This window comes from Vitis vinifera, chromosome 10, assembly GCF_030704535.1.
Source record: "Vitis vinifera cultivar Pinot Noir 40024 chromosome 10, ASM3070453v1".
NCBI classification, from domain to species: Eukaryota; Viridiplantae; Streptophyta; class Magnoliopsida; order Vitales; family Vitaceae; genus Vitis; species Vitis vinifera.
In genome coordinates, this window is record NC_081814.1 from 13,027,679 (window position 1) to 13,054,919 (window position 27,241).

At 35.7% G+C, this 27,241-nt stretch overlaps 3 protein-coding genes across 6 annotated transcripts in view; all 3 read left to right on the forward strand.

The window, feature by feature from the left end:
- The window catches only part of CCC1 (cation chloride co-transporter 1), a 54,865-nt gene extending 47,692 nt beyond the window's left edge, over positions 1–7,173 (forward strand). For all 3 annotated transcript variants that reach the window (XM_010657419.3, XM_010657421.3, XM_010657418.3), the window contains one exon: positions 5,835–7,173. In XM_010657419.3, the coding sequence (XP_010655721.1) occupies positions 5,835–6,925 (1,091 nt within the window). In that variant the 3' untranslated portion in view covers positions 6,926–7,173. The remainder of the gene's footprint in view (positions 1–5,834) is intronic.
- A 9,463-nt stretch (positions 7,174–16,636) lies between these two features.
- Positions 16,637–19,802, forward strand: LOC100263534 (cationic amino acid transporter 1). 2 transcript variants are annotated; one of them, XM_002281427.5, is made up of 3 exons: positions 16,637–16,962; positions 17,373–17,779; positions 18,278–19,802. In XM_002281427.5, exons 2-3 carry the CDS (start codon positions 17,374–17,376, stop codon positions 19,690–19,692), a joined length of 1,821 nt encoding a protein of 606 aa, XP_002281463.1. In that variant the 5' UTR covers positions 16,637–16,962; position 17,373; the 3' UTR covers positions 19,693–19,802. The 2 variants fall into 2 exon arrangements, with proteins under 2 accessions (XP_002281463.1, XP_003633038.1); XM_003632990.4 differs by having other exon boundaries at positions 16,718–17,251.
- Positions 19,803–21,250: 1,448 nt separating this feature from the next.
- Positions 21,251–25,073, forward strand: LOC104880524 (leucine-rich repeat receptor protein kinase MSP1). Its single transcript, XM_010657422.2, has 2 exons — positions 21,251–21,633; positions 21,956–25,073. Exon 2 carries the CDS (start codon positions 22,950–22,952, stop codon positions 23,865–23,867), a length of 918 nt encoding a protein of 305 aa, XP_010655724.1. The 5' UTR covers positions 21,251–21,633; positions 21,956–22,949; the 3' UTR covers positions 23,868–25,073.
- The last annotated feature ends 2,168 nt before the right edge of the window (positions 25,074–27,241 follow it).

Consider the following 27,241-nt stretch of genomic DNA (forward strand, 5'->3'; position numbering starts at 1 on the left):
ATTATCTTTCCTGGTCTGCCTCTGTTGAACTTTGGTTTATGGGTCAAGGATATGAGGATCACTTGATTACACAGGAGGCAGATATCCCTGAGGTTGACCGCGTACAGTGGAGGAAGATAGATGCACAGTTGTGTAGTGTATTATGGCAATCGGTTGATCCCCGAATTCTTCTTCATCTTCAGGCCTATAAAACTTGTTGTAAATTTTGGACTCAGGCCAAAGGATTATACACGAATGATATCTAGCGTCTTTATAAGGTGGCTTCTGCTATTGTCCATCTCAGCCAACAGGACTTCGATCTATCTACTTATATTGGCCAGATTGCCTCTCTTAAGGAGCAGTTCTTGACTGTGATGCCTCTTACTCCTGATGTTGGGGCTCAACAAACACAGCTTGACAAGTTCTTCATGGTCCTTATCTTATCGGCCTCCGTCCGGATCTTGAGCCTATTCGTGATCAGATTCTTGGTAGTTCATCAGTTCCGTCCTTGGATGATGTGTTTGCTCGCCTCCTCCGTATCTCGTCCACTCAGACTTTGTCATCTGATAGCGCTTCAGATTATTCTGTGTTAGTTTCTCAAACTACCTCTCGAGGAGGACGCAGTGGTACCCGAGGTAGAGGCCAACGTCCTCATTGCACCTATTGCAATAAACTTGGCCACACTCGCGATCGTTGCTATCAGTTACATGGAAGACCTTCTCGCACTGCCCATATGGCCCAGTCCTCTGATTCTCCGCTGCCTCAGCCTCCGAGCTCCTCCGCATCTCAGACATCTCAGGCTTCTATTGCCTCTGTTGCCCAGCCTGGTAATGCCTCTGTCTGCCTTACCCACACATCTTCTCTTGGACCCTGGATTCTAGATTCTGGAGCATCTGATCACCTATCTGGTAATAAGGATCTTTTCTCCTCTATTACTACTACCTCTGATTTACCTACTGTTACCTTAGCTAATGGTTCTCAAACTGTGGCTAAAGGTATTGGTTTGGCCCTTCCTTTGCCTTCTCTACCTCTCACTTCTGTCCTTTATACTCTTGAATGTCCTTTTAATCTTATTTCCATCAGCAAAATCACTCGTACTCTTAATTGCTCTATTACCTTTTCTGATAAATTTGTGACCTTGCAGGACCGGAGTACGGGGAAGACGATTGGCATAGGACGTGAGTCTCAAGGCCTCTATCACCTCACCTCAGATTCATCTCCTACAGTTTGCATTTCCACTGATGCTCCTCTCCTCATTCACAATCGTTTGGGCCACCCTAGTCTCTCCAAGTTCCAGAAGATGGTTCCTCGTTTTTCCACTTTGTCGTCGCTTCCGTGTGAGTCATGTCAGCTTGGGAAACATACTCGTGTCTCGTTCCCAAAGCGTTTAAATAATCGGGCAAAGTCTCCTTTTGAGCTTGTCCACACTGATGTTTGGGGTCCTTGTCGGACTGCGTCTACTTTAGGATTTCAGTATTTTGTCACTTTCATTGATGACTATTCTCGATGTACTTGGTTATTCTTAATGAAAAATCGAGCTGAGTTATTCTCTATTTTCCAGAAATTTTATACTGAAATCCAAACCCAGTTCAATATTTCTATTCGTGTGTTACGCAGTGACAATGCCAGGGAATATTTTTCAGCCCAATTTACTTCGTTTATGTCTCATCATGGGATTCTTCATCAGTCTTCTTGTGCTCATACTCCCCAACAAAATGGGGTAGCTGAACGCAAGAATCGACATCTTGTTGAGACAGCTCGTACTCTCCTCCTCCATAATCATGTTCCTTTTCGTTTTTGGGGGGACGCTGTTCTTACCGCTTGTTATTTGATTAATCGTATGCCCTCCTCTGTCTTACACGATCAGCTTCCTCACTCCCTTCTTTTCCCTGACCAACCACTTTATTTCTTTCCTCCTCGTGTCTTTGGTTGTACTTGCTTTGTTCATATTCTCACTCCTGGACAGGACAAGCTTTCCGCCAAAGCCATGAAGTGCCTCTTCTTGGGATATTCCAGACTTCAGAAGGGTTATCGTTGTTATTCCCTTGAGACTCATCGGTACTTTATCTCCGCTGATGTCACCTTCTTTGAGGACTCACCATTCTTTTCCACCACTTCTGAGTCTCTTCCTGTTTCTGAAGTCTTGCCCATTCCCATTGTCTCCCCACCTGATGCTATGCCCCCTCGACCAATTCAGGTTTCTCATCGTCGCCCTCGTGTCGTTGCTCCTCTCCCTTTTCCTGAGGCACCTGCTGACTCACTTCCTATCCCTTCGGCTTCACCTGCCCCGGCTCTGCCTTCTCCTAATGACTTACCCATTGCTGTTCGGAAAGGTACTCGCTCTACTCGTAATCCTCATCCTATTTACAATTTTTTGAGTTATCATCGATTATCTTCACCCTATTCTGCTTTTGTTTCTGCTATATCCTCTGTTTCTCTTCCAAAGAGCACCCATGAAGCTCTTTCCCATCTAGGCTGGCGACAGGCAATGGTGGATGAAATGGCTGCTCTGCACTCTAATGGCAGTTGGGATCTTGTTGTTTTACCCTCTGGTAAATCTACAGTTGGTTGTCGTTGGGTCTATGCGGTTAAGGTTGGTCCTGATGGTCAGGTTGATCGCCTTAAGGCCCGCTTAGTTGCTAAAGGCTATACTCAAGTTTATGGTTCTGATTATGGTGACACATTCTCCCCTGTTGCCAAGATTGCTTCTGTCCGCTTGCTTCTGTCCATGGCTGCTATGTGTTCTTGGCCTCTTTATCAGTTGGATATTAAAAATGCCTTCCTTCATGGTGATCTTGCTGAGGAAGTTTATATGGAGCAACCTCCTGGTTTTGTTGCTCAGGGGGAGTCTGGTTTAGTGTGCAGGTTACGCCGCTCTCTATATGGCTTGAAACAATCTCCTCGAGCATGGTTTAGCCGTTTTAGTTCTGTTGTTCAAGAGTTTGGCATGCTTCGCAGTACAGCAGACCATTCAGTTTTTTATCATCATAACTCCTTGGGGCAGTGTATTTATCTGGTTGTTTATGTGGACGACATCGTCATTACAGGCAGTGATCAGGATGGTATTCAGAAACTAAAGCAACATCTTTTTACCCACTTTCAGACCAAAGACTTGGGGAAACTCAAGTATTTCTTGGGAATTGAGATAGCTCAATCCAGTTCTGGTGTGGTCCTTTCCCAAAGGAAGTATGCTTTAGACATCCTGGAAGAAACCGGTATGTTAGACTGTAAACCGGTAGACACACCTATGGATCCGAATGTCAAACTTGTACTAGGACAGGGGGAGCCTTTAGGAGACCCCGGGAGATATCGACGGCTCGTAGGTAAATTGAACTATCTCACCATTACTCATCCAGACATTTCTTTTCCTGTGAGTGTTGTTAGTCAATTCCTACAGTCACCATGTGATAGCCATTGGGATGCCGTAATCCGTATTCTTCTATATATCAAAAGTACACCAGGCCAAGGTGTATTGTACGAGAACAGAGATCATACTCAAGTTGTTGGTTACACAGATGCAGATTGGGCTGGCTCACCCACAGATAGACGTTCCACTTCAGGGTACTGTGTTTTTATTGGAGGTAATCTAATATCTTGGAAGAGTAAGAAACAAGATGTAGTGGCCAGATCTAGCGCTGAAGCCGAGTATCGAGCTATGGCTTTGGCAACATGTGAACTCATATGGTTGAGACATCTTCTTCAGGAGTTGAGATTTGGAAAGGATGAACAGATGAAACTCATCTGTGATAACCAGGCCGCATTACATATTGCATCCAATCCAGTCTTTCATGAAAGGACCAAGCATATTGAAGTTGACTGTCATTTCATTAGAGAGAAGATCGCATCAGGATGTGTTGCTACAAGTTTTGTCAATTTAAATGATCAACTAGCAGACATCTTCACTAAATCTCTCAGAGGTCCTAGGATTAAATATATTTGTAACAAGCTTGGTGCATATGACGTATATGCTCCAGCTTGAGGGGGAGTGTTGAATATAATGTATGTATAGTATACTATCTTTCCTTGTTAATATAGGTCACATGTATGGTAGTTAGGACTCCTAGCCTTGTATATATATATCTCTCAATTGTAAATAGAGATTACAATGAATGTGAATAAGGTTTTTCTCCTTTCTCTCTCTCTCTCTCTCAACAGTTATCATATGAATTACTTGAGAATTAATATGAATTTACATAAAACCTCCTCAAATAATATTGAGAAAATTGGATCTAATTATAAATATAAAAATGAAAATGATTTGTCCACATTCCTTTTAACTTCAATGAAATGAAATAAAAAATACCAAGGCTTCCATGGGTATAGGATTTTCCCATTATTGGGAGAATTTCATATCTAAGGAAATTAGAACTTCCTATGTTATGTCTACCTGAACATGATGGTTAAGATACCCAGAACCAAAATGTAGCTTTATGGTATTTTTTTTGTCTCTTCTTATTTAGGACAGATTCTTTTAGTCTTAGTCCAAAGTTGTCCTTGTGAGATTGTGTGGCAGGTTTAGGCCTAAGGGCAATTAAAACATGTTCACTTGAATAGAATAGCCCCTGAGGCCTGACAGGGATATCCTTATAAACTGGAAACTTGGGTCCTTCTGAGTGGCAACTAGTATGTTGGTAACATGTTTGGATTTCATACACAAATCTTGATTCCAATGTTACTTGGAGCTTGAACACTGTTATGGCCGTAGACGACTCTTAAACTAATTGCTACCTGATTGCAGGACTTAATCTAATTCAGTGAAGTTTTAATGGTGCAACTACTGGAGCTATGATATCATAAGCGTTTGTGTAGTTGAGTATGAGCATGGATGTAGGCTAGGATTAGAAGGTTTAACTTTCTGTGTGGGCATGTCTTTGCGGTGCATTTACAGTCACTTGCACAGGCATTTTTCTTTTCCAAAGAATATCTTTGGAGCATGGAGCTGAATCCTCTACCTTTCTATGCATTTCAAGTTTGGAACTTGTAGTGCCTTTTGTCACGCAATTTCCCACTATCATCAAGTGTATCACTTGAACATGAGTCAGCACTTCCTTGAAAAGTCACCTGGAGCTACTATTTAATTTTCTTATATGCTCATTCTGTTCATAGGCCAATCTCATCTATCTCAAATTCATTGGTATTGACTGAGACATGCATTTCATGTTTGGAATACAAAATGATAATCCAATAATTTTAAACTGAAATTGTATATTCTATTAACTGTTAGGATTTAAACTGCTAGGACTTTAACATGAACATTTATCGTAAAGTTTTCAGATGTCTAGCAACTAACTATTTCATATGATTAGAATATCCTGAAAATCAAATAATCCTTGAATTGGTTTACCATCCACACAGCAGTCCTTCCTCTCTCATTTGATTTTAGATTTAGGTTATACCATTATAGCCAAGTGGCAGAAAATGAGCCTCTTTTGCCAACTCCATGTAGTTGGGATTAAGGTTTCAGGGAATTGAGTTATTATGACCATATGAAGATCCACAGTGTCACATTTGGGTGTTCAACATTGAAAGATCTACCCCTTGAGGCCTGTGGCTCAAGTGGTAAAGGGATGGGGAGGATTTGTGGGACGTTCCAGGTTCAACTCCCAATGGGGACAAAAATTTGCCTATCAAAAAAAGAAAACATTGAAAGATGTAGCATGATCCATTGGAAAACGACTTGAATGGATGGACATGATCTTTAACAGTATGTGTATGTGCCTGCTGAATGGCTCCCATCCAGATATCTAGATTTTCTTTTTTCTCTCTCTACCTTTTTCCCTTGCCTGTGTGTTTATTATATATGCATGTTTTATATGAACATCATGTTCTTATTATTTACCTCATTATATGTGCAGCAAGCCAAGTGCACCCAAAGAACTGGTATCCTATTCCCCTCATATTCTGCCGGCCATGGGGGAAGCTGCCAGAGAATGTGCCCTGCCACCCTAAATTAGCTGACTTTGCTAACTGCATGAAGAAAAAGGGTCGTGGAATGTCCATTTTTGTCTCTATTTTAGATGGAGATTACCATGAGTGTGCAGAAGATGCCAAGACAGCCTGCAGGCAGCTGAGTACCTACATTGACTATAAGCGCTGTGAAGGTGTTGCAGAGATAGTTGTGGCCCCCAGTATGTCAGATGGTTTCCGTGGCATTGTCCAAACTATGGGCCTAGGCAATCTTAAGCCGAACATTGTGGTCATGCGATACCCTGAAATATGGCGTCGGGAAAACCTAATTGAAATCCCAGCTACCTTTGTTGGCATAATTAATGACTGCATTGTTGCAAACAAGGCAGTTGTGATTGTCAAGGGCCTTGATGAATGGCCCAATGAGTATCAAAGGCAGTATGGTACTATTGATCTGTATTGGATCGTGAGAGATGGGGGCCTTATGCTTCTCCTCTCCCAGCTCCTCCTTACCAAGGAGAGCTTTGAGAGTTGTAAGATTCAGGTCTTCTGCATTGCGGAGGAGGATTCTGATGCAGAGGAGCTCAAGGCTGATGTCAAGAAGTTTTTGTATGATCTTCGCATGCATGCTGAAGTGATTGTTATATCGATGAAATCATGGGATGCCCAAGGAGAAGGAGTGTCCCAGCAAGATGAATCAATAGAGGCATTCACGGGTGCTCAGCGGCGGATTGCTGGTTACTTGAGTGAGATGAAGGAGGCAGCTAAGAGGGAAGGAACTCCACTGATGGCTGATGGGAAATCTGTGGTTGTGAATGAGCAACAGGTGGAGAAATTTCTTTACACAACACTGAAGCTTAATTCGACAATACTTAGATACTCAAGAATGGCTGCAGTCGTGCTTGTGAGCTTACCACCACCACCTCTCAACCACCCAGCGTATTTCTACATGGAGTACATGGATCTTTTGGTAGAGAATGTACCTAGGCTTTTGATGGTAAGGGGATACCGTAGAGATGTTGTCACCCTTTTCACATAGTTGCCTGCAGAGTGCATCCTAGCATGGTAATTGCCCGTTTTTTTACTTACCCTGTTGTTCATATGTTTTTGTCTTACCTTTTTTTTAATGCTTGTAGCTTATATGTTCAGATTCATTCTTTGACAACTGCTCTTGCTAAAGGCAGGATTTTCCCCTTTTTTTTTGATAGAAAATTTTCAAATTAAACAGCCCTTTTGGGATGTACTTTAAGTTATATTTTATTATATTCAGGCTACATTCAACTCTCTGTATTGTTTTTCTGGTATTTAAAGTTGTGATATCGTTTGGAAACCATTTAACTTATTATTATGAACTATAAGATATACAGAGGGATCATAAATAAATATTGCATCTGTCTCTCTCTCTCTGTGCTGCTTTGCCTGTAATTTTGCAGCCAACCAAAAGATGGGTAAGTTATTTTTATGATCTGTTGGGATGGTCTCTCTTATAAAAACTTTTACAATCTGTTGGGGATGATTTCTTGCAAGGTAGGGACCTGGAGACATCATTAGATTGCAAATTGGGTACACCTCTGCTGATAAATGTGGAGGCTCGGAAACTGGTTTTTATTGTAACTTCTATCCGTCTGCTTTTAGATTTTGGATTTAGTTAGACAAAACCTTGGGTTTGTAGCACTAGCAGCACCCCTTGTCCTCCTTAACAGTAGAAGCAGATGCTTGATTGACGTGGTTTTGAAAGTCTCACATACTCCTTAAATTAGCTGGGAGCGTTTTGACCGGGGCTAGTTGACAAGAGTTGCTATTGTGTGCGCGTCTATATATATATATATATATATATATATATATATATATATATATATATATCTGTGTGTGTGTGTGAAATTATCCCTGGGGCTAGTTGACAAGCACCATGTGTGTGTGTGTGTGTGTGTGAATATGAAATTTTAGTGTGTAATATGAAATTATCCCAGGTCAAGTTAATTTGATGTGTGTGTGTGAATATGAAATCTTAGTGTATGTGTGTGAATGAAATGCTGGTCAAGGAAATTTGATGTGTGTGTGAAATATGAAATTATCCCTGGTCAAGGTAATTTGACGTGTGTGTGTGTGTGTGAATATGAAATCCTACTGTATGCGTGCGTGCGTGTGGATATGAAATTATGGGAAGAAGTAAGAATGACTAAGCATATGAAAGAGAGCTTTCTTAGTTGAGTTTATCGGAATATTATTGAAATTTTGGGTATTAGTTCATAATTTGGATGCTAAAACCATTTGGAGGGCAATATTAGGGGACGACTATACTTACCTCATAAGACAGGTCATGCAAATGGGTCAAATTGGCAATTAATGCTCATCCGCATATGCAGGCCCCAGCTCCTTTGTTCAAATTGACTGGCTATATAATCCTTAAGCTATGTTTGCTCCCAAGGAAGTTTAAAGGAACAGAAAATAAAAATAAAAGAAGTATATAAATTATTTTAAATGTATTTTACTTATTTTAAAAAGTTCAAATAATTAAAAATATATAAATTTTTAATTGATTTTTTTTTTTTTAAGTATTTTCTTACTACCAAACACGGTGCAATAGTTTCTACCAGGCTCCCTGACCTAGGAAAAGAGATGGCCATCTCTAACGCTGGTTTATTCTATAAATTAGGTTGTGTACACATCATTGCCATACGAATATCTGTCCTGGGAACAGAATAACCTGATTGAAATCCCTTGATGCCTTGCTTGTATTCTGAAATTCTGACTTATCCATGATCCCAGTGGTTTTATCCTGATAAAATTGGGGTATGATTGATAAAAATGGTAAAGCTGAAGGTGTAGGTGGAGGCATGATGGTAGTGATAAACACTATGGGTAGCGTCAGTATACATTGCTCTTCCTGCCCACTCTCTCAACATAGCAATTGCAGTTGATGATCATTGAGCCACATGGTTTTCAAATGAAATTTGGAATCCCATTTCCAGAATACCCCAATAAAAATCTCTCCATCTGTGGAGAAACCCACTAACACATTACATATGGGTCTGATCATATTGTGAAATGAGTTTGAGAGGCAGACCAAGTCTTTTTCTCATATTATCTAATTCCATTTTGATTTATCATTTGCTTACAAAAAAGAAGAATGATATCAAACTGGTTGTGGAATTTGGATGATACATATGGTTATTGTCTTTAATGTGATTGTCCTTTTCCTTGCCTTTTATTCCCCTTATTGATGGGGATGGGTTCAAAGTCATATTCAGAGCTGAGTGTAGCATTATATTTAAAAATTGCCCCTTGGTTCTTATTTTTCCCTTTTATCTTTATCTGCTTTGGCAACTGCTATAATGCTTTCCCATATAGAAAAATATCCAACTCAATCATATTCTACAACTCTAATATCTAGTGTCTTGATGTTGATCCACATTTTCTTGATATCAATTATTAAGTGATTTTTTTAGGACTACATTAAAACAACCCTATCCTTTTCCCTTGCTGTTTAGATTTCATTTTTAAAAAAGAACTAATTTTTTGAAAGAATATTTGATTAGAAGGGATGGAATAATCCATAAATTATGAATATAATTATTTTCATTTTTTTTTTTTAAAAAGTAATCAATTTTTTATATAAAAAAATATTTTACCATTTCAAATATTTGCATGTAACTTTTCAAGATAAGGTTATTTTCACAAGAAAATAATATATTTTTATATATGGTAATTATATTATCGGTTCATCACAAATATTTCTTTAAAAAGTATATAATTTTTCTTATAATTTTTGCTTAATTTAACTCCTCCGAGGTTGAAGTTTTTGTAAAATAATATTTTTAATCGAAATATTTTCTTTAAAAGTACAAAAAGTATTTTTCAAAACTTAAAAATATTTTTAAAATCATCCCAAACATTTCATTTTTCTTCAAAAATACTTTTTGGGATTAAATTGTTTTTAAAAAACAATGAGTCAAAGTCATCGATGAGCTTAAATGTGGGGAGGTTTGGAATGGATTGTGCAAAGAAATTGACTGTGATGTGATATGTAGGGAGATATTAATGAGGCGCCTTGTCTTCCACCCCAACTTGGAACTCCTTCTTGTAAACCAAGCAAGTGCGACAGCTCACTTGAGCTTCATATGGAAATAGGAAGCTTCAACGCGCTTGCTTAGTAGTGCCAAGAAACTCGTTTCTCTTTCAAAACCAGCTCCCCTTTCCATTACGGTTCTTAAAAAAATATTTTATTGTTTCAAAGGAAAAAAAAAATTAATGCCAGCGTGAATAGTGAAGAAGAAGATGATGATAAAGGGATTTAGGATTTAGGATTATGGTTACTTAGAAGTGATTTCTATGAGAGTCTTGATTTTCATGACAGTTTACAAAATATATAAAAAGAAAACATTTGAAATTTTTCTTTAGAAGTTAATTATCTAATTATTATACATATTTTTTATTTAATTTTTTTATTATTTTAAATTACACCAAACTATTTTTTTTTAAATAGTTATCAATTTTTTTTTACATTGGATAGAAAAAAAAACACTATATATGATCTTATGCATGTGATTTTTAAAATCGTGAAATCAAATAATATTTATGTGGTATTTATGGTGATTCTGATATTAGGGTTGTAAGTTAGGTTTATTGGGTTAATGACTAATCTAGGTCAAATTTGAAATAAAAAATAATCAATCCACACCCCAAGTGCAATCTAATTTCATTTTTATAAGTTCGCATTATTTGAATTGATCGAATTGGACTCTAGTTGATTGGGTTAGTCAAGTTCATTAGGTTATATAATTCAAAATCCATCTATAGTATTTTTTAAAAACTTTTTTATATTTATTTATATAAAAATTTAAATAGTAAATAAGATAAAAATTTAAGATAACAATAAAAGAATAAACATACATTTATATATTTTTGTTAAAAAAATGAAAAATATAATTTGATATTCTTTTATAAAAATATAAAAAGAAAATGAATATTATTGTATGAGATAATATGTATTATAAATATTATAAAGATATTAAATCGGATTGAGGTTAGAATTGAATTGTCCAAACTTTGACATGAGTCCAACTCAAAGTAGGTTCGGGTTCAAAAAATCTAATCAAAACTCAACTCAAATATTGAAAATAATTGTTCAAACTTATCCAAATATCGAATTGGATTGGATCAACTTGCCCAAATTACATCCCTATGTGATATTCTTTTAACTTGAAAGACGAATAATATTTATACAATTGATATCCCACATAAATTTATGAGTTTTATATGTATAAATGAATGCATCATAATTAACTTTGAATGATATTTTAAATTGAAATAATGATATATGTTATAAGAATTAAAATAATAATATTAAAAATGAAGGGCTATTCTAATTATTTTGAATCCCATTCTTTTCAATTTTTAAAAAGGATCATGAATGCAGAACACCCATTTTGAATGGGGAGTTGAATATTAAGAGCACATGGCACAACAATATGTGAAGTCAAATAGTCAAATAGTCAAATTTGTTATTATATCTATCACCATTTCCCACCATCTTTGACTATTCTTCCACTTTCTAAGCCTCTCCTTTAGAATCTTCTCCTTTCATAAAGGTCAAAGGTTTCAAGAATCTTCTCCCACTTCAATTCCCACCTTAGAATCTCATTTAAATAATCAAATTAAGGGAAATCATACTTCTAAACGAAGTTAGTCGGCTGTTGTGGCGTGTAAGATTTAAATAGGGTGTTGAGTGCATAGACATAATTGATAATACTATCCATATATTTATTTTATTTTTTATTATTTTATTTTATACTATGTTTGATTTTTAGAAAATTTAAAGGAAAATACGAAGACAAAAAAACGGTAAAAGGAAAGGAATTTTTATATGTTTGTTTCGGTGTTTAAAAAATTGGAATTTATGTAGATATATTGGTGAAATATCAACTAAAAATTTGGCGATAAAATCCAAGCATGGAGCGACACTCGTGTGGGCGATGGGCGGCGTAAAAAAGTCGGATATTTTGAAAAAATCACCCTAAAAAAAGCCATCTTTCTTATATTTATCCTGTTTTTTTTATTTTAAACTATTTTTTTTATAAAAATTTGATAAGTATTATATTTAATCGTATTTATGTCAATTACACTTATTAAATAACTTTAATATATGTATATTAACTTATTTTATTATTTTTTAAAAGTTTTTTAAACATTTTCATGATTTTTGAATTATTTATGTTCAATCGAGATTTTGATATATTTCTTCAATATTTTCAATATATCCATAAAATTCAAGTACCACTATATTCGTATTTACCCATATTTTAAATATTGGTTTCTTTAAACTCATTTCACTTTTTTCTCTCAATTATATAAAAATTAAATAATTTAAAAATATTTAATTTTTCAAGAAATTTTAATTATATTTGATTTTCTTTTGTATTTTTCATGATGAAATCACGTGAAAACCATTTTTCTTAACATTTTTTTTCTTAATACTTTTTTAACCAAACATAGCCTAAAAAAAAATGTTGAATTTCTCTCAACCCTTAAAGCTTTTATTATGTATTTTATGTATTGTGTTATTTTCTTAATTTTTCTTGAGCACCCTTTTCTCTAATTTTTTCCTCTTTTATTTTTTCTGAAGACTATATTTGATTTCTGAAAAAGTATTAGGGAAAGAAAAAAATTGATAAAAAAAAATGATTTTCTCATATTTGATTATCCCATGAAAAATACAAAAGAAAATTAAATATAAATAAAACTAGTTAAAAACTTATATATTTTCAAATTATTTAATCTTTACATCGATTAGATAAAATAAGTAAAATGATTTTAAAGTAGCACATAAAAATAATTTATTAACTTTAAATTTATTTTTTCTTTTTAGGTAAAGAACGAACAAAAACAATTTATATATATATATATATATGAAAAAGATATTAATAAGGAAAGCCAGCCAAATCATCCCTTGCTCCTTAAGGATTCTTTAATTCTTCAATTGGATTTACCATTTTAGTTTCTTTTCAAACAAAAGGAGTTGTCTCACACCTAATTAAACCTATTATACAAAAAAAAATAAAAAAGGTAAATAATAATTCCATTTGGCTTTGCATATTTCATATAGAATTTATAAACAGAATAAAATACAAAATTATTAGGTTCCTCTTACCATTCTAAATTCTCATCAATAACTTGCTAAATAAAGTGTTTACTTAGATTTAGAAAACATAAAAATAAGAAGAAAAAAAAAAGAGAAAATACTTATTTTGAAAATAAATAGATTAAATTGTGTAGTATAAGTTTGGAAAATGTATTTTAAGGAGGATAATGTTACATGTATCATTATCTTTATTTTTATTTTTTCAATTTTCTCATGTTTGGTTGTGCTACGGAAAATTCCAAAAAAATAATAATTAAAATGAATTAAACACTTATACATTTTTAAATTATTTAATTTTTAAAATGACGAATTAGAATAAATAAAAGGGTTAAAATTTTAGAAATCTAATTTTTCATCTTTTTTTGTTCATTTGGATGAAAATGTCATTATTATTTTTTTTGGTAAAAATAACATTTTCTTTTAAAACATAATGTAAATATTTAAAATAATTAAGGTCATTTATGTCAAATATAAATTACACTTTAAATAAAAAAACGAGAATAGATAAATTCACAAAAATGAGGAGTATTTCAACCTTCTTAACCAATTATTTCTTATAAAATAAGTTTAAAATAGTAAATAAAAATAATTTCTTAACTTTTAACTCAATTTTTTATTTTATTTTATTTTATTTTTTCTTTCCTTCTATTTTTTTCTTTATTTTTTTCTTACATTTTTCCTCAAAAATTTCCAAAAAAATTAGAAAAATATATGGAAAACTATTTTGATTCAAAATAATGAAATATATGAAAGAATGGGTCTTCAAAATAGGTAACATTTTAATTACAATATAAATCAAAATTTGATTCACCTCAACCTCAAAACTATCAAAATCTTATAATTGTGTAAGCTTGCATTAATGGACATTGACCAAAAAAGGGTATTACTTTTTAGATAAATATATTAAAAAGTAAAATAAAATTATGTTTGTGCCTTTGTGGGGGTGATGTGATGTGGGGAAGGAAGCCTTGCCAATTAGTCGAAGTTTGTGTGTAAGAATGAGACAGAGGGATATGTATAAAGTGGATGCATGGATGAATAATTTATTATTAATTGATTAATGAGATGGAAATTCAAAAGTCAATCACAAAACCCACTTTCCAAACTTGCCGAATCCATGGTGATTTACGATTCGAGGCGCCGAATTCTACGCCTTTTCCTAGCTTCTCTTTTGGTCTCTTATTTCTATATCCTCGTTTTTCTCTGTCTCCTTTTTCTTTTTTCTTTTTGTCTAATTTGAATATTCTTTTATAACTTTTTGTAATTATTATTATTGAGTTAATTTTTAATTCAAAATTTCTTTTATAACGACCCGCACCCAACCCTGTAGATATTGTCCGCTTTGAGCTCAAGGGGGCCCTCACGGCTTTAAAACACGTCTACTTGGTTAAGAGGAGTCTCTACATATATAGCACCAGGAACATTCTCCCCTATCCGATGTGGGACATCACAAATACCCCCCTATGCAGACACAACGTCCTCGTTGTGTCCCATGGGATTACGGGGTCAAACAGACAAACACTCCTTACGAAGCCAAACAAACCCCCACACCGGGATCGGGGATCAGCTCTGATACTATTTGTAACGACCCGCACCCAACCCTGTAGATATTGTCCGCTTTGAGCCCAAGGGGGCCCTCACAGCTTTAAAACGCGTCTACTTGGTTAAGAGGAGTCTCTACATATATAGCGCCAGGAACATTCTCCCCTATTTCTTTTTCTTTTTGTCTAATTTGAATATTCTTTTATAATTTTTTGTAATTATTATTATTGAGTTAACTTTTAATTCAAAATTTCTTTTCCTTTTTTTTTTTTTTTTTTAACTTATTATGTTTGGAAAAGTTTGAGGAAATAAGAAATAAAGGAAGAATAAAAAAAAAATTATGACTTTCTTGGAAATCATATTTTAAAATTCTCAAAATTGTGCTTTGATATTTTCTAAAACAAAAAGTTGTTTAAAATTTTAAATGTTCTTAACTTGTTTTTGTTTTCAAATAATTTTTAAAAATAACTTTTATTTTATTTTTAATTATTCTTGATACAATCATTTACTTATAATATGTCGATTCGAATTAGCATATATATATATATATATATATATATATATATATATATATAAAGTTTTGACAGAATAGAATAATAAGTACAAATATTAATACCATACCAAAAATATGTTCCTCGTCATGAGTATGTTTGTTGTTTTTTGAATCAATATAATTTTTTTGTTTTACACCTTGTAACTCTTCCTTAACTAGGCTCGGACATAATAGCATAATAAGTACAACATAAAAATACATTTCTTGTCATTAATACGCTTGTTGTTTTTCCTTTTTTTTTAATAAGATCCCAACTTTAAAACAAGTTATAAAAATATATTTTATGTTTTTAAAAACAAAAAAATTGTTTTTAAAAATAATTGCAAAACAAATTATATATTTTCATAAACCTTATTTACTCTTTTTTTAATCATTTTCTCCATTTCTTTTATCCATTATTACTAAATTGGGTATCATTTCAAATGAAAAGACTTGATTAATTAATCATCTAAGTTGGAAATATAATTTAGTATTTCTTAATAATACATTAATAATTTTTTTTATGGGAAAATGTTCATGATATAATTACTTTTCCTATCATTTTATTGCCTTATTAGATGGTAGATAATGATTAAATGCTTCAATAGATAGAGACCACCTTTTAGTTAGATACCCCATAATTTTTTATTTTTACATATTTTAAAAATTTTATTTGAATTTATTTTGAATTATAGTAGTTAAAAACATGGTGATAATATAATTTGTGAAAAACTTTATTTACGGTTCTTTTAGCTTTTGAAAAATTTGAGAAAAATTAAAAAAAGAAAAAGAAAATAAAGAGGAAACACGGAAGAAAAATAAAAAATGGATTCAAAAATCAATAAATTAATATTATATGCTCCTTGAAATTTATTTTATTTATTTTAATTCTTCAATACAAAGATGAAATAATTTGAAAATACACAAATTTTTAATAGATTATTATCATGTTTGATTTCTTTTTGAATATTTTGTATGATATAACAGAAAATCATTTTCTTTAATATTTTTTTTTGAAAATTAAATATAACTTAAAAAGTAGGAGGGAAAGAAAATAAAAAAAAAGAAAAGAAAAAGTGAGGAATTAATTAAATTATTGAAGAATATATATTTTATTTAAATTTAAAAAAATCATTTTCTTTAATATGTTTTCTTTCCCAAGAATCAAATATAACCTAAAAATAAGAGGGAAAAAAAAAAATTGAAGAACATATATTTTCTCCAAAAATAGAAAAAAAGTTATTTATTTATTTATTATTTTACCCATCTTTCCCTTATTAAACATAACAATTCTTTTGATTCTAGTTTCTAAAAATAAGTATAACCTACATGGTATATTAGTTGTCAAAATATTATATATTATTTGGGAATAAAAAAGATATTTTTCTCATTATTAACTTCTATATAAAATAATCTTAATGGTAGGATATACAGTTAAGTCGGTGAGGACCCCACATTAGATATTTCCCGTCCACGGTCCACTACAGACCGATAAAGCGCTTTTCCTTTTCACACTGAAACAAACAAGCCTTAACCTTTGCTGGCTCCAGCTTTTCTGATTCGGTATAAACTCAACAGCCAGACAGCCCACCACACGGCTCCAAATCCACCAAATCGAACGTCTCCTCGTTTAGAATAAAATAAAAAAACAAATCAAGAGAAGACAGCGGATCATAACGGCTGCTCTTCAACTCCCACTGTTCCACTGCCACCTGTCACTCAGTCTTTCTCAGCTTATAAAATCTCCTCTCGCCCCTGGATTTTTCCCGCGGTTCACATCACCATCACCACGCTTTCTCTCTCCTCTGGCCGGTAATTGCGGTATTCCGGCCCGTTCGCCGTCGATTAGTTTCGAACAGAGGTGTTTGTTTTTTTGCTTTTTTTTTTCTCCTTTACTTGAATCTTTTGACTTTGTTTTTTTCAAAAAACAATGTGAATGCGTAGTTGTTTATTTTATCTTTGTGGGAATCGCTTTCTGTGATTGCGTAATGGTTTGTTGTTGGCTTTCATATAAAAGTCATGAGATTGAATCGAAAACAAAGCTCTCAACCCGACTCTCTTGTCTTCTTGTTCTCTTTGCCGACTTTGAATCTCTTTATATTATAAGAATTCCATTCCCAATCTCCATCTTCAGAAATATATCAAAATAAGTGAGTGAAACGGAGGCTCTATATCTTTATAATCTGTGTTGTTGTGCTTAAGATTTTCTATTGTTGTGTGTTGAATTCATCGTTATATTGAGGATTTGTGTTGTGATTGTGGAAATTTCAGAATGGGTGTAGAGCCAAGTGAGGGAGTGAGGAGAAGGGGGTGTTCCTGCTCAAAAGACGATTTTCTCCCTGAGGAGTCCTTCAAGACTTGGGGGAACTATGGCAGGGCGCTGGCGGAGATTCCAGCCAGGCTGAAGGACCGACTGTTGACTCGGTCCCTGGACACGACCGAGATGAACGAGATCAAGGCTCGGAGCGCACACGAGATGAAGAAGACGCTGACTTGGTGGGATCTCATGTGGTTCGGGATCGGCGCCGTCATTGGCGCCGGAATATTCGTACTTACCGGAATCCAAGCCAGGGACGTCGCCGGGCCGGCGGTGGTGCTGTCGTACGTCGTTTCCGGCATCTCCGCCATGCTCTCCGTCTTCTGCTACACTGAGTTCGCGGTCGAAATCCCAGTTGCTGGTACGTTTTCAATCTTTTACCCTTTTTTACCTGTCCGTAAATATTACCGTCCGATGCGATTCCGTATATTAGTATATTTTATTCTGTGGGCACATGGGTGAGGTCGTGTTGACTTAGACGATGACTTTCATGGACGACTTATCATGAGCTCATCTGGAGGCGTGATTTTTTCCCAGATTTTCGCGTATTACCCTACCCCACTCATATGAAAAAATTAATTACTATATATTTTTATTTGTAGCACGCTGTAATAACCCAGTTGGTCTTGGGAGGAAACATTGAAATTCTATTATTGATATTCCAAATTTACTAGAAATTTGGGTTCCATGGAATATGGGAGGATCCCCGGATTTAATCATCTATTCAGGTGTCCAAAGATGCGATACGGTTGATTGATTAGGAATGTAAACAAGATAGGATTAGGGTTGGAAAGGGGAGGGGATGGGTTAGTTTGGGCATCATCTATGGATACTGAAAAGCAAAAATGTTACCTTGCAGGTGGGTCGTTTGCCTACTTAAGAGTAGAGCTTGGTGACTTCATGGCCTTCATTGCTGCGGGCAACATCCTCCTCGAATACGTGATTGGTGGTGCTGCTGTTGCCCGTTCATGGACCTCCTACTTTGCCACCCTCTGCAACCACAAACCTGAAGATTTCCGAATCATAGCCCATAGTCTCAAAGAGGACTACAACCAACTTGACCCTATCGCCGTCGGTGTTATTACCATCATCTGCCTACTTGCTGTCTTCAGCACCAAGGGTTCTTCCCGCTTCAATTACATCGCATCCATTTTCCATGTTATCGTTATTCTCTTTATCATCATCGCCGGCCTTTGCAAAGCTGACACCAGCAACTATACCCCTTTCGCTCCTAACGGCGTCCGCGGTATTTTCAAATCCTCTGCAGTTCTCTTCTTTGCTTACATTGGGTTTGATGCCGTCTCCACCATGGCCGAAGAGACCAAGAATCCTGGTCGTGATATCCCAATAGGGCTTGTAGGTTCAATGTCGATCACTACATTGGCTTACTGTCTGCTGGCTGTCACACTCTGTCTCATGCAAAAATACACTGATATTGATAAGGATGCCCCATTTTCTGTGGCATTCGAGGCCGTAGGTTGGAACTGGGCTAAATATATTGTAGCTGCAGGAGCCCTCAAAGGCATGACCACCGTTTTGCTAGTGAGTGCGGTGGGTCAGGCTCGGTATCTAACTCACATTGCGAGGACCCACATGATGCCCCCATGGCTAGCCCACGTGAATTCAAGAACTGGGACGCCGGTGAATGCAACTATTGTGATGCTTGTGGCCACTGCAATCATTGCCTTCTTCACAGATCTTGGTATTCTCTCCAACCTCCTCTCCATCTCCACACTTTTCATCTTCATGCTTGTGGCTGTTGGGCTTCTGGTGAGACGCTACTATGTCAGCAATGTGACCACACCTACAAATCGCAACAAGCTTATCGTGTGCCTGGTGCTTATAATCGGGTCTTCAATTGCCACCGCTACTTACTGGGGTCTTAGTGAGACTGGGTGGGTTGGATACGTAGTAACAGTTCCCATTTGGCTGCTAGCGACTGTGGCACTCTGGGCATTTGTTCCAAAAGCAAGGGAGCCTAAACTTTGGGGTGTCCCACTGGTTCCATGGCTGCCATCAGCATCCATTGCCATCAACATTTTCCTTCTGGGATCAATAGATAAAGCATCGTTTGAAAGGTTTGGAATATGGACAGCAGTTCTCATGGTTTACTATTTCTTCTTTGGATTGCACGCGTCATATGACACGGCCAAGGAGTCTGCTAAGGTGACTCACGAAACCACGCAGTATAAGAAGGTGGAGGAGGGGGCTGTGACACCCTCAGTGGACTCTAGCACAGGTGTAAATGCTAGCAATGCTTCTACAAATCCTTAGTGTGAAAAATTTGAAGGAGCGATGATGCGCTAGGTGATGTTCCCAAAATAATGTACTTCATTTGACAGCAACTCTTTGTTTATAAAGAAATATAGGTTGTATTTCGAGTACCTTCTATTCAGCATTACAGATTTAAATGTAAGTACTGCTGCTGCTGCTTCTTCTAGATGATGAGCGCCATGAGCCAAATGTCATCTTCCTATTACCTTGTATCATTATATGGTTCAAGTTTCCACCCAAATCGTTTCTTTTAGTTTGGTTATTGGAAAATTTGAGGAAAAATAGGAGTAAAAGAAAATAAAGTGAAAAGATAGAAGGAAAAAAATGTATCTTTATCATTTTCTATAATAAAACTAGTGTTGCAATTTGAGTGGATTGATCGGATTGATGACTAACTAACTCAAGCCCAACTTTAATTAAAAAACAATCAAACCCAAACTCCACCTAACTTGACCTCTAACATGAAACACTCAACCCAAGCCCAACCCAACTTCATTTTTCTAAGCTTGGGTTGAATTGTTTAACCCAACTTCATTTTTCTTAAGTTTGGGTTGAGTTGGGTTTGTTCATGTTAGACTTGAGTTGTTTGGGTTCAGTTTAAGTTCAAGTTAGTCAGATTGTATAATTCAAAATCCATCTATAATTAAAAAAATGAAAATTCTATCAATTTATATAAAAATTTAAATAGTAAATAGGAATTTTTTTTAAGATAACTAGAATATAATTTGATATTTTTTTCTTAAAAAATATATAAAAAATAAATATTATCATATAGGATAATATGTAATATGTATTATAAATATTTTTTTTCTATGCACTCACAATGAATATATAATAGGCTAGAGCTACCATTGTTATGAACCCAAAAATGAGAAACTCCTTAGTATTGCCTTGTCCTCATCCATCTCGATTAGGTATATAATTAATTTTAGAAATAATTTAATTTAGTTTTTTTTCCAATTACACATAAAATGATAAAGTATTACCTTTTTAATAAAATATATTTATAATATTTTATATATTTATAAAATATATTTATTTTTAATAAAATAAAAAAATTTATTTTAAAAAAAGAATGGGATGAGGTATGTGAAATTCTCATACCCTCTTCCCATTGAGATGAAGATGAGAGGAATGGGGAACTTGTCTTGACCCCACTGTTGGGTTTAAGGGTATGAAAACAAAAGATTAGTCCAAAAGACATAAACAAAGAACAAAATGAATAAGAAGAAAAACTTATCAGTTGAGGCAAGATGAACTCGATGCATTAGGGTACCGGTGGTCTACCTCCACAACAACCAGATCTCGCCTTGGGTGCACTCTGAAAGCGAGTGTGTACGACTCGGTGTAGACCCCCATTTTGGGAGGTTTTTCTGTAGCTCCTTTTTGCCCGGCCCAGCAATCCTGGAGGGCCACGTGTAGATTCCCTATTGATCCTTATGGAATCAGGTAGTGGTTTGAATGAGCCAATGGAAAAGAGACACTTGTCAAGAGATATTCTAAAATGCTGCCGGCCGGGTACTGCAGGAGATATTTTGAGAGGGTTTTTTTTTTTTTCTTTAGCTAGGGCAGCAAGCTAGAGGGTGGAGAGAAAAAAGAGCGTATTCTGCATCCACATAGAGGAGGTGTATTCGATATCTACAGAGGAGGGTTTCTTGAGTTTGGGTGATAGTTTGGAGAGAAAGTTGCTACAGGAGGCGTTTTAGTGAGTGTTTTTTTACGATATGGGGCAAAGGTGATTTTGTTGCTGGTTTTTGAGAGATATTTTGCTGGGGAGAGACGAGAGAGTACTCTGTTTGGGGGGATTTTCTGGGCTGGCTGTTGGCTTGAGAAGAGGGAACATGAGAGAAGAGAGAGCTTTCACAGAAGAAGCAAGGAACCGAGGAGAGAGTTTGCAGCTCGCTGGGAACCAAGTGACTTTGCTCCAAAGGAGTCATTCAGGTTTGATCATCTCCCACTTTAGGTTCTTCACTTTTACAGTCATACTTTACTCATTTCTAATGTTTGGGATGCTTATTTTTGACTGTAAGACGTTAAGCTTGGTTTTCATCCCTGTTCGCCTGATCTCTGTTTCTTCCCGTATGAGTTACATGATGATTATGCTGTCTGTTTATATGTTGAAACCACTCAAACTGCCCCACCAGTTTTTTTTAAGCTCCCTGGTTTTCATGAAGTGAAGCTGTGTTTAATGGAATTATCTTCTCTTGTTCGCACTCTGTTTTTTTTCTTCACTTTATCCTCTGTTTCTGACATTCTTCTGGAGTGTTGGATATCTTGTTTGGGTCGGCCGTTTGGATCGGAATGTTCCTAAGGGAAAGCTGTGCCAGAGTCTTTGGAGAGGAATCATTTCAAGTTGAACGGAAGAGGAGTTTGTCATCTTGGGTCCAGGATTTTTCTATATTTATTCCTCTGCTTCCGGTGCGTTTGAAGAACTGAGTATCACAGTTGGTCCGACTGCTTACTGGGTTGATAGTTTGCTGGGTTGGATATCTTGTTTGGCGTGCTTTCGAGAGGCGAACCCAGTGTTTCTGGCTTTCTATGCGGTTTTGAAATATTTCAGACAACAGAGATGTGAACAGTGAAGATAAACCTCCCTTGTGGCGTACCAAAGCACTGGAAATGGATCCATCGGTGGAGACACATCCTCCAATTACTTTACCACTTGTTCTTAAGCCCTGACCCTTGCATGAATACGATGATACATGACCATCCTCTTGAGGCAAGATAATGCTTGGGGAAAGATTGGGGTGATGGGAGCGTTTCCAAATTTTGTGGGTTTGAGACTGAGTTCCTGGAGGACGTGCCTCGACTTTTGTCATTAAGTCTATCATCACTTGCGGCTCTTGATTTGGATGTTGCACTTTCGATGGATCTGACTTATGGAGCAGGCTTAATAGTTAATGATTGTAACGGGTTCGGTGTTCTACCGGTTGCAGGGTCGAACCTAGCTTTGAGCCTTACTCAATGGAGTAGCCATATTATGGTGGAAGTTTTGGATATTATTCATGTCAGTAAGGAGGACCAAGAGAGCGTATTTGTCTTGCTTGCTGTAGTTTCGTGGATGGGAAATGCCTCATTTGCTATGGTTGATGATTAAAATCATGTTGAAGCTATGGCAGATGAAGGTCTGATCAATGTTACTAAGTCAATCAGACGGAGTGTTGAGGGTTTTAAAGTAAGTCTCATCTACTCACAGGATGAGGGTTGGAAGTGATACATTCTTTTGGGATGTTTGAGTCTCACAGATCTGTTATTGTATGGCAACAATCTCTCTGGGGGATTACCTGGTTATCTGGGAGAGCTTCAGCTGGTTACGTTGGAACTGTCAAAAAAACAAGTTCTCCGGAAAAATTCCTGATCAACTGTGGGAGTCTAAAACCCTTATGGAGATATTGCTCAGCAACAATTTGCTTGCAGGTCAGCTTCCAGCTGCTCTTGCTAAAGTTTTGACATTGCAGAGGCTGCAGTGGGATAATAATTTCTTTGAAGGGACCATTCCGAGTAACATCGGAGAACTAAAAAATCTCACTAATTTGTCACTGCATGGAAACCAATTGACTGGAGAGATCCCTTTGGAACTTTTCAATTGTAAGAAGTTAGTATCCCTGGATCTGGGTGCAAACAGGCTTATGGGTTCAATTCCAAAATCTATATCACAGTTGAAACTGCTTGACAATCTGGTACTATCCAATAACCGATTCTCTGGTCCAATTCCTGAAGAGATCTGCTCTGGGTTTCAAAAGGTGCCCTTACCGGACTCTGAATTCACCCAGCACTATGGTATGCTTGATTTATCTTATAATGAGTTTGTGGGCTCCATACCAGCAACAATTAAGCAGTGCATTGTTGTGACAGAGCTACTGTTGCGGGGAAACAAGGTTACTGGTGTCATTCCTCATGATATTTCAGATCTGGCAAACTTAACCTTGCTTGATCTGTCTTTCAATGCTTTGACAGGGCCAGCTGTACCAAAGTTCTTTGCTTTGAGAAACCTTCAGGGGCTTATCCTTTCCCATAACCAGCTAACAGGAGCCATCCCTGTTGATCTGGGCTTGTTGATGCCAAACTTAGCTAAGCTTGATTTGGCAAACAACTGGCTCACTGGCTCACTGGCTCACTGGCTCACTGCCTTCATCCATATTCAGCATGAAGAGCCTGACCTATCTAGACATTAGCATGAATTCTTTCTTGGGTCCCATTTCTCTTGATTCTAGGACCAGCAGTTCTCTGTTGGTTCTAAATGCCAGCAACAACCATTTGTCTGGTACCCTTTGTGACTCGGTATCAAATCTAACATCCCTTTCTATCCTAGATCTTCACAACAACACACTCACAGGCAGCTTGCCTTCTTCACTGTCAAAACTTGTTGCCTTGACATACCTCGATTTCTCCAATAACAATTTCCAAGAGTCTATCCCATGCAATATTTGTGACATAGCAGGCCTTGCCTTTGCCAATTTCTCTGGCAACAGATTCACTGGCTATGCACCAGAGATTTGCTTGAAGGACAAACAGTGCTCAGCACTCCTACCTGTTTTCCCTTCTTCTCAGGGCTACCCAGCTGTGAGAGCTCTGACCCAAGCCTCTATCTGGGCTATTGCACTAAGTGTCACTTTCATCTTCCTAGTCCTGCTCATATTTCTTCTCAGATGGAGGATGCTGAGGCAAGGTACTGTAGTTCTTGACAAGGGAAAGGACAAGCTAGTGACAGCGGTTGAGCCAGAATCCACTGATGAGCTGCTGGGCAAGAAGCCAAAGGAGACACCTAGCATCAATATTGCAACATTTGAGCACTCTTTGCGGAGGATGAAACCTTCAGACATCTTATCAACAACTGAAAACTTCAGCAAGACTTACATTATTGGTATTGGTGGGTTGGCATAGTTGGGATTCTCCAGCTGGGGTATGAATGAAGACTGATGAGGGGAAAGGAGGATTCTTCAGAGTAGGATTCATCTGATGAATGGCAATGATATAGAAATGGTAGATGTTGAAGCAGACCGATTCAAAATCTGGGAAGGAAGTTCCCAAAACCCCTGCCTCTCCTCATATGCAGACGAGAGGTTCAAGGGCTTTGGTCATGTCGAGTTTGCTACTCTAGAAGCAGCACAGAAGGCTCCCCAAATGAATGATAGAGACTTGCTGGGTTGAGCTGTCAGACTTGATTTGTCCCATGAAAGGGGCACATGTACTCCACATAGCGGAAGAGAGCAATTCATTCCAAAAGCTCAGGACCAAGGCAGCTGACTGTTCCCTCGGGGTTTGGACCAAATAAAAGCAACTGGGGTTGGATTTGGTTGGAATGATGCATGGCCACCTTTGGCATGCAAACCTTGGTGGCCACGTGTCACATCTTTTTATTTATTTATTTTTTCCCTTTTTCATTTCACCATCTTGGTTTTGAAAAGAATTTTTCGAAATCCCTTTATTCAAATAACCTTTTGGATTTTAGTCTTTTTAAATAATTTCAACTCCACATTTTCCTTCATCAAAAATTCTATTTTTAAATAAAATTTTACTACCATTTTTCTTCATGACAAGTAATTTTCACACCTCCTCTGTTTTTAAAATGTTTAAAAATAAGCAAGAATTAATTTTCATAACTCCAAGTGATATAATTCACGGAATTGATTCGTGCAAAAACAAAATGGGCTTTGGTGGGGGCTAATATCAAATAAATTTTCTTTAAAATAAAAATGAATTTGAATGAAGTGTCATGCGTGTTATCGGTGATTCTTCATCTTGTTTGGTGATATGAGTGACATATTTTATGTTCATTATTACTCACTAACCTCATTTTATGATAGTGCGTTGCCGTTTGCTGATTAGGTACGCATCTTTTCTCACTCTGACCATCATACATATATGTTTTGACTTTCAGTATGTGATCATGTCGGTATTCATTGATTTTCTTGTCGATTGCCACGTCAGTTTTATTTGATTAGTAGAGACCTGACTTTAGGGACTTAGAGGGGTGCTATGGTCTTTACCGTACCTTCTCAATAAGTAACCTGACCCCTAAGTCTGATCCAGTTTTTTCATAGATCACCTTTTCCAAAATAAGGAGTCACACTTATGGTTTTCTTTCTTATTTTATTTACTCTTTTAAAAATAAAACAAAAATAAGTGGCGACTCCAAGTCATTTTCTAATAAATAAAATCATTTTCAAATAAAATTAAGCTCGCCATCGAGTGGAAGCGCATGAGCCGAAATGTAGGGTCCACACTCGGGTTTTGAAAAAATTCCTCCAAATAGAGGTCTTCCAAAAAATTGGTATATTGGTATATGTTGTTTAGGGTTTAGGTGACCACTAACACAATCCCAATGAGAATCTATTTGTAATTAAAAGATGACACAAAGTGGAAAGACAATCTACTTATAAAAGGAATGAGACTCCACTAGCACAATCTCAATAGAAGTCTTCCAAAAAATATAACACTAATATAATATAATATAATAAAATAAAAAATAATTCTCAATAGGACACTTCCCAAAAATATAAGACTAATAGAATAAAATAAATTAAATTAAAAATAATTCCCAAAAATAAAAATAGAAATTATTTACCACCCATTACCATCCTTATAAGTAGCTCTTAATTATAAAAGGATTAGTAGGTCCAATGCGAGTACATTATATATTTTAATTTGTTGTAATGTATATGATCCTAGATCTACAATTAGAATATATTAAGGGCATAATGTATTAAGATTGTAGCTTTTCTAATTTGAGTTAGGTATCCATTCAATAAAAGCACTCTTGATTGGTAATAATTCACACACAACCTAAGGTAAGTGTTACCATCCAAAGAAAATCTTCAAAATAATTTTCTATTACCATACGTATATGTTTTTTTTTTTTCTAAGAAGGACATAGATGGTCAGCTAAAAAGATAGATAGTCATGTTTCATTTTTGCATTGACTGTTATCATGAGAGACACATTTGTAATTATTTAATAAGTTGGGGGCCATGGTAATATTTTCTATCTTAAAGTGCAATCATATCATTATAGCAGAACATGGCTGCCATTTATCAAATATTAAACACGGCATGTTTGAACCCCATATTTGGTTATCGGAAAATTTAAGACAAAATATGATAGAGAAAATGATGAAAAAAAGTAGAAAAAAAATAAATTTAAAGTTCATAAATTATTTTATATGTTTTGTCAAATTCATTTATTTTTTTCTATTATTTAAAAATTAAATAATTTTAAAATATATAAATTTTAATTATATTTAATTTTCTTTTATATATATTTTTTTCTTAACATTCTTTATTTTCTAGGTACTTTTCAAAAACCAAACATATTCGGTAACGAGAAAGAATTCTAAATTAGAAAGACAAGTTTTTGGTTAGCCAAGAAAAATTGGGTTTGCAAGGTATGCTTGGGTTTTTCCTTGACACATATGCTTAATTATACGGATTTAAGAGAAATTGTCTATTTTATTTTTCGTATTATACATGTATATATTAAATCATCTTAATTTATTAGGAAACTTAAAGGCGGTTTTGGGCTTAACGATTTTCCATAAATTAAAGGAGAC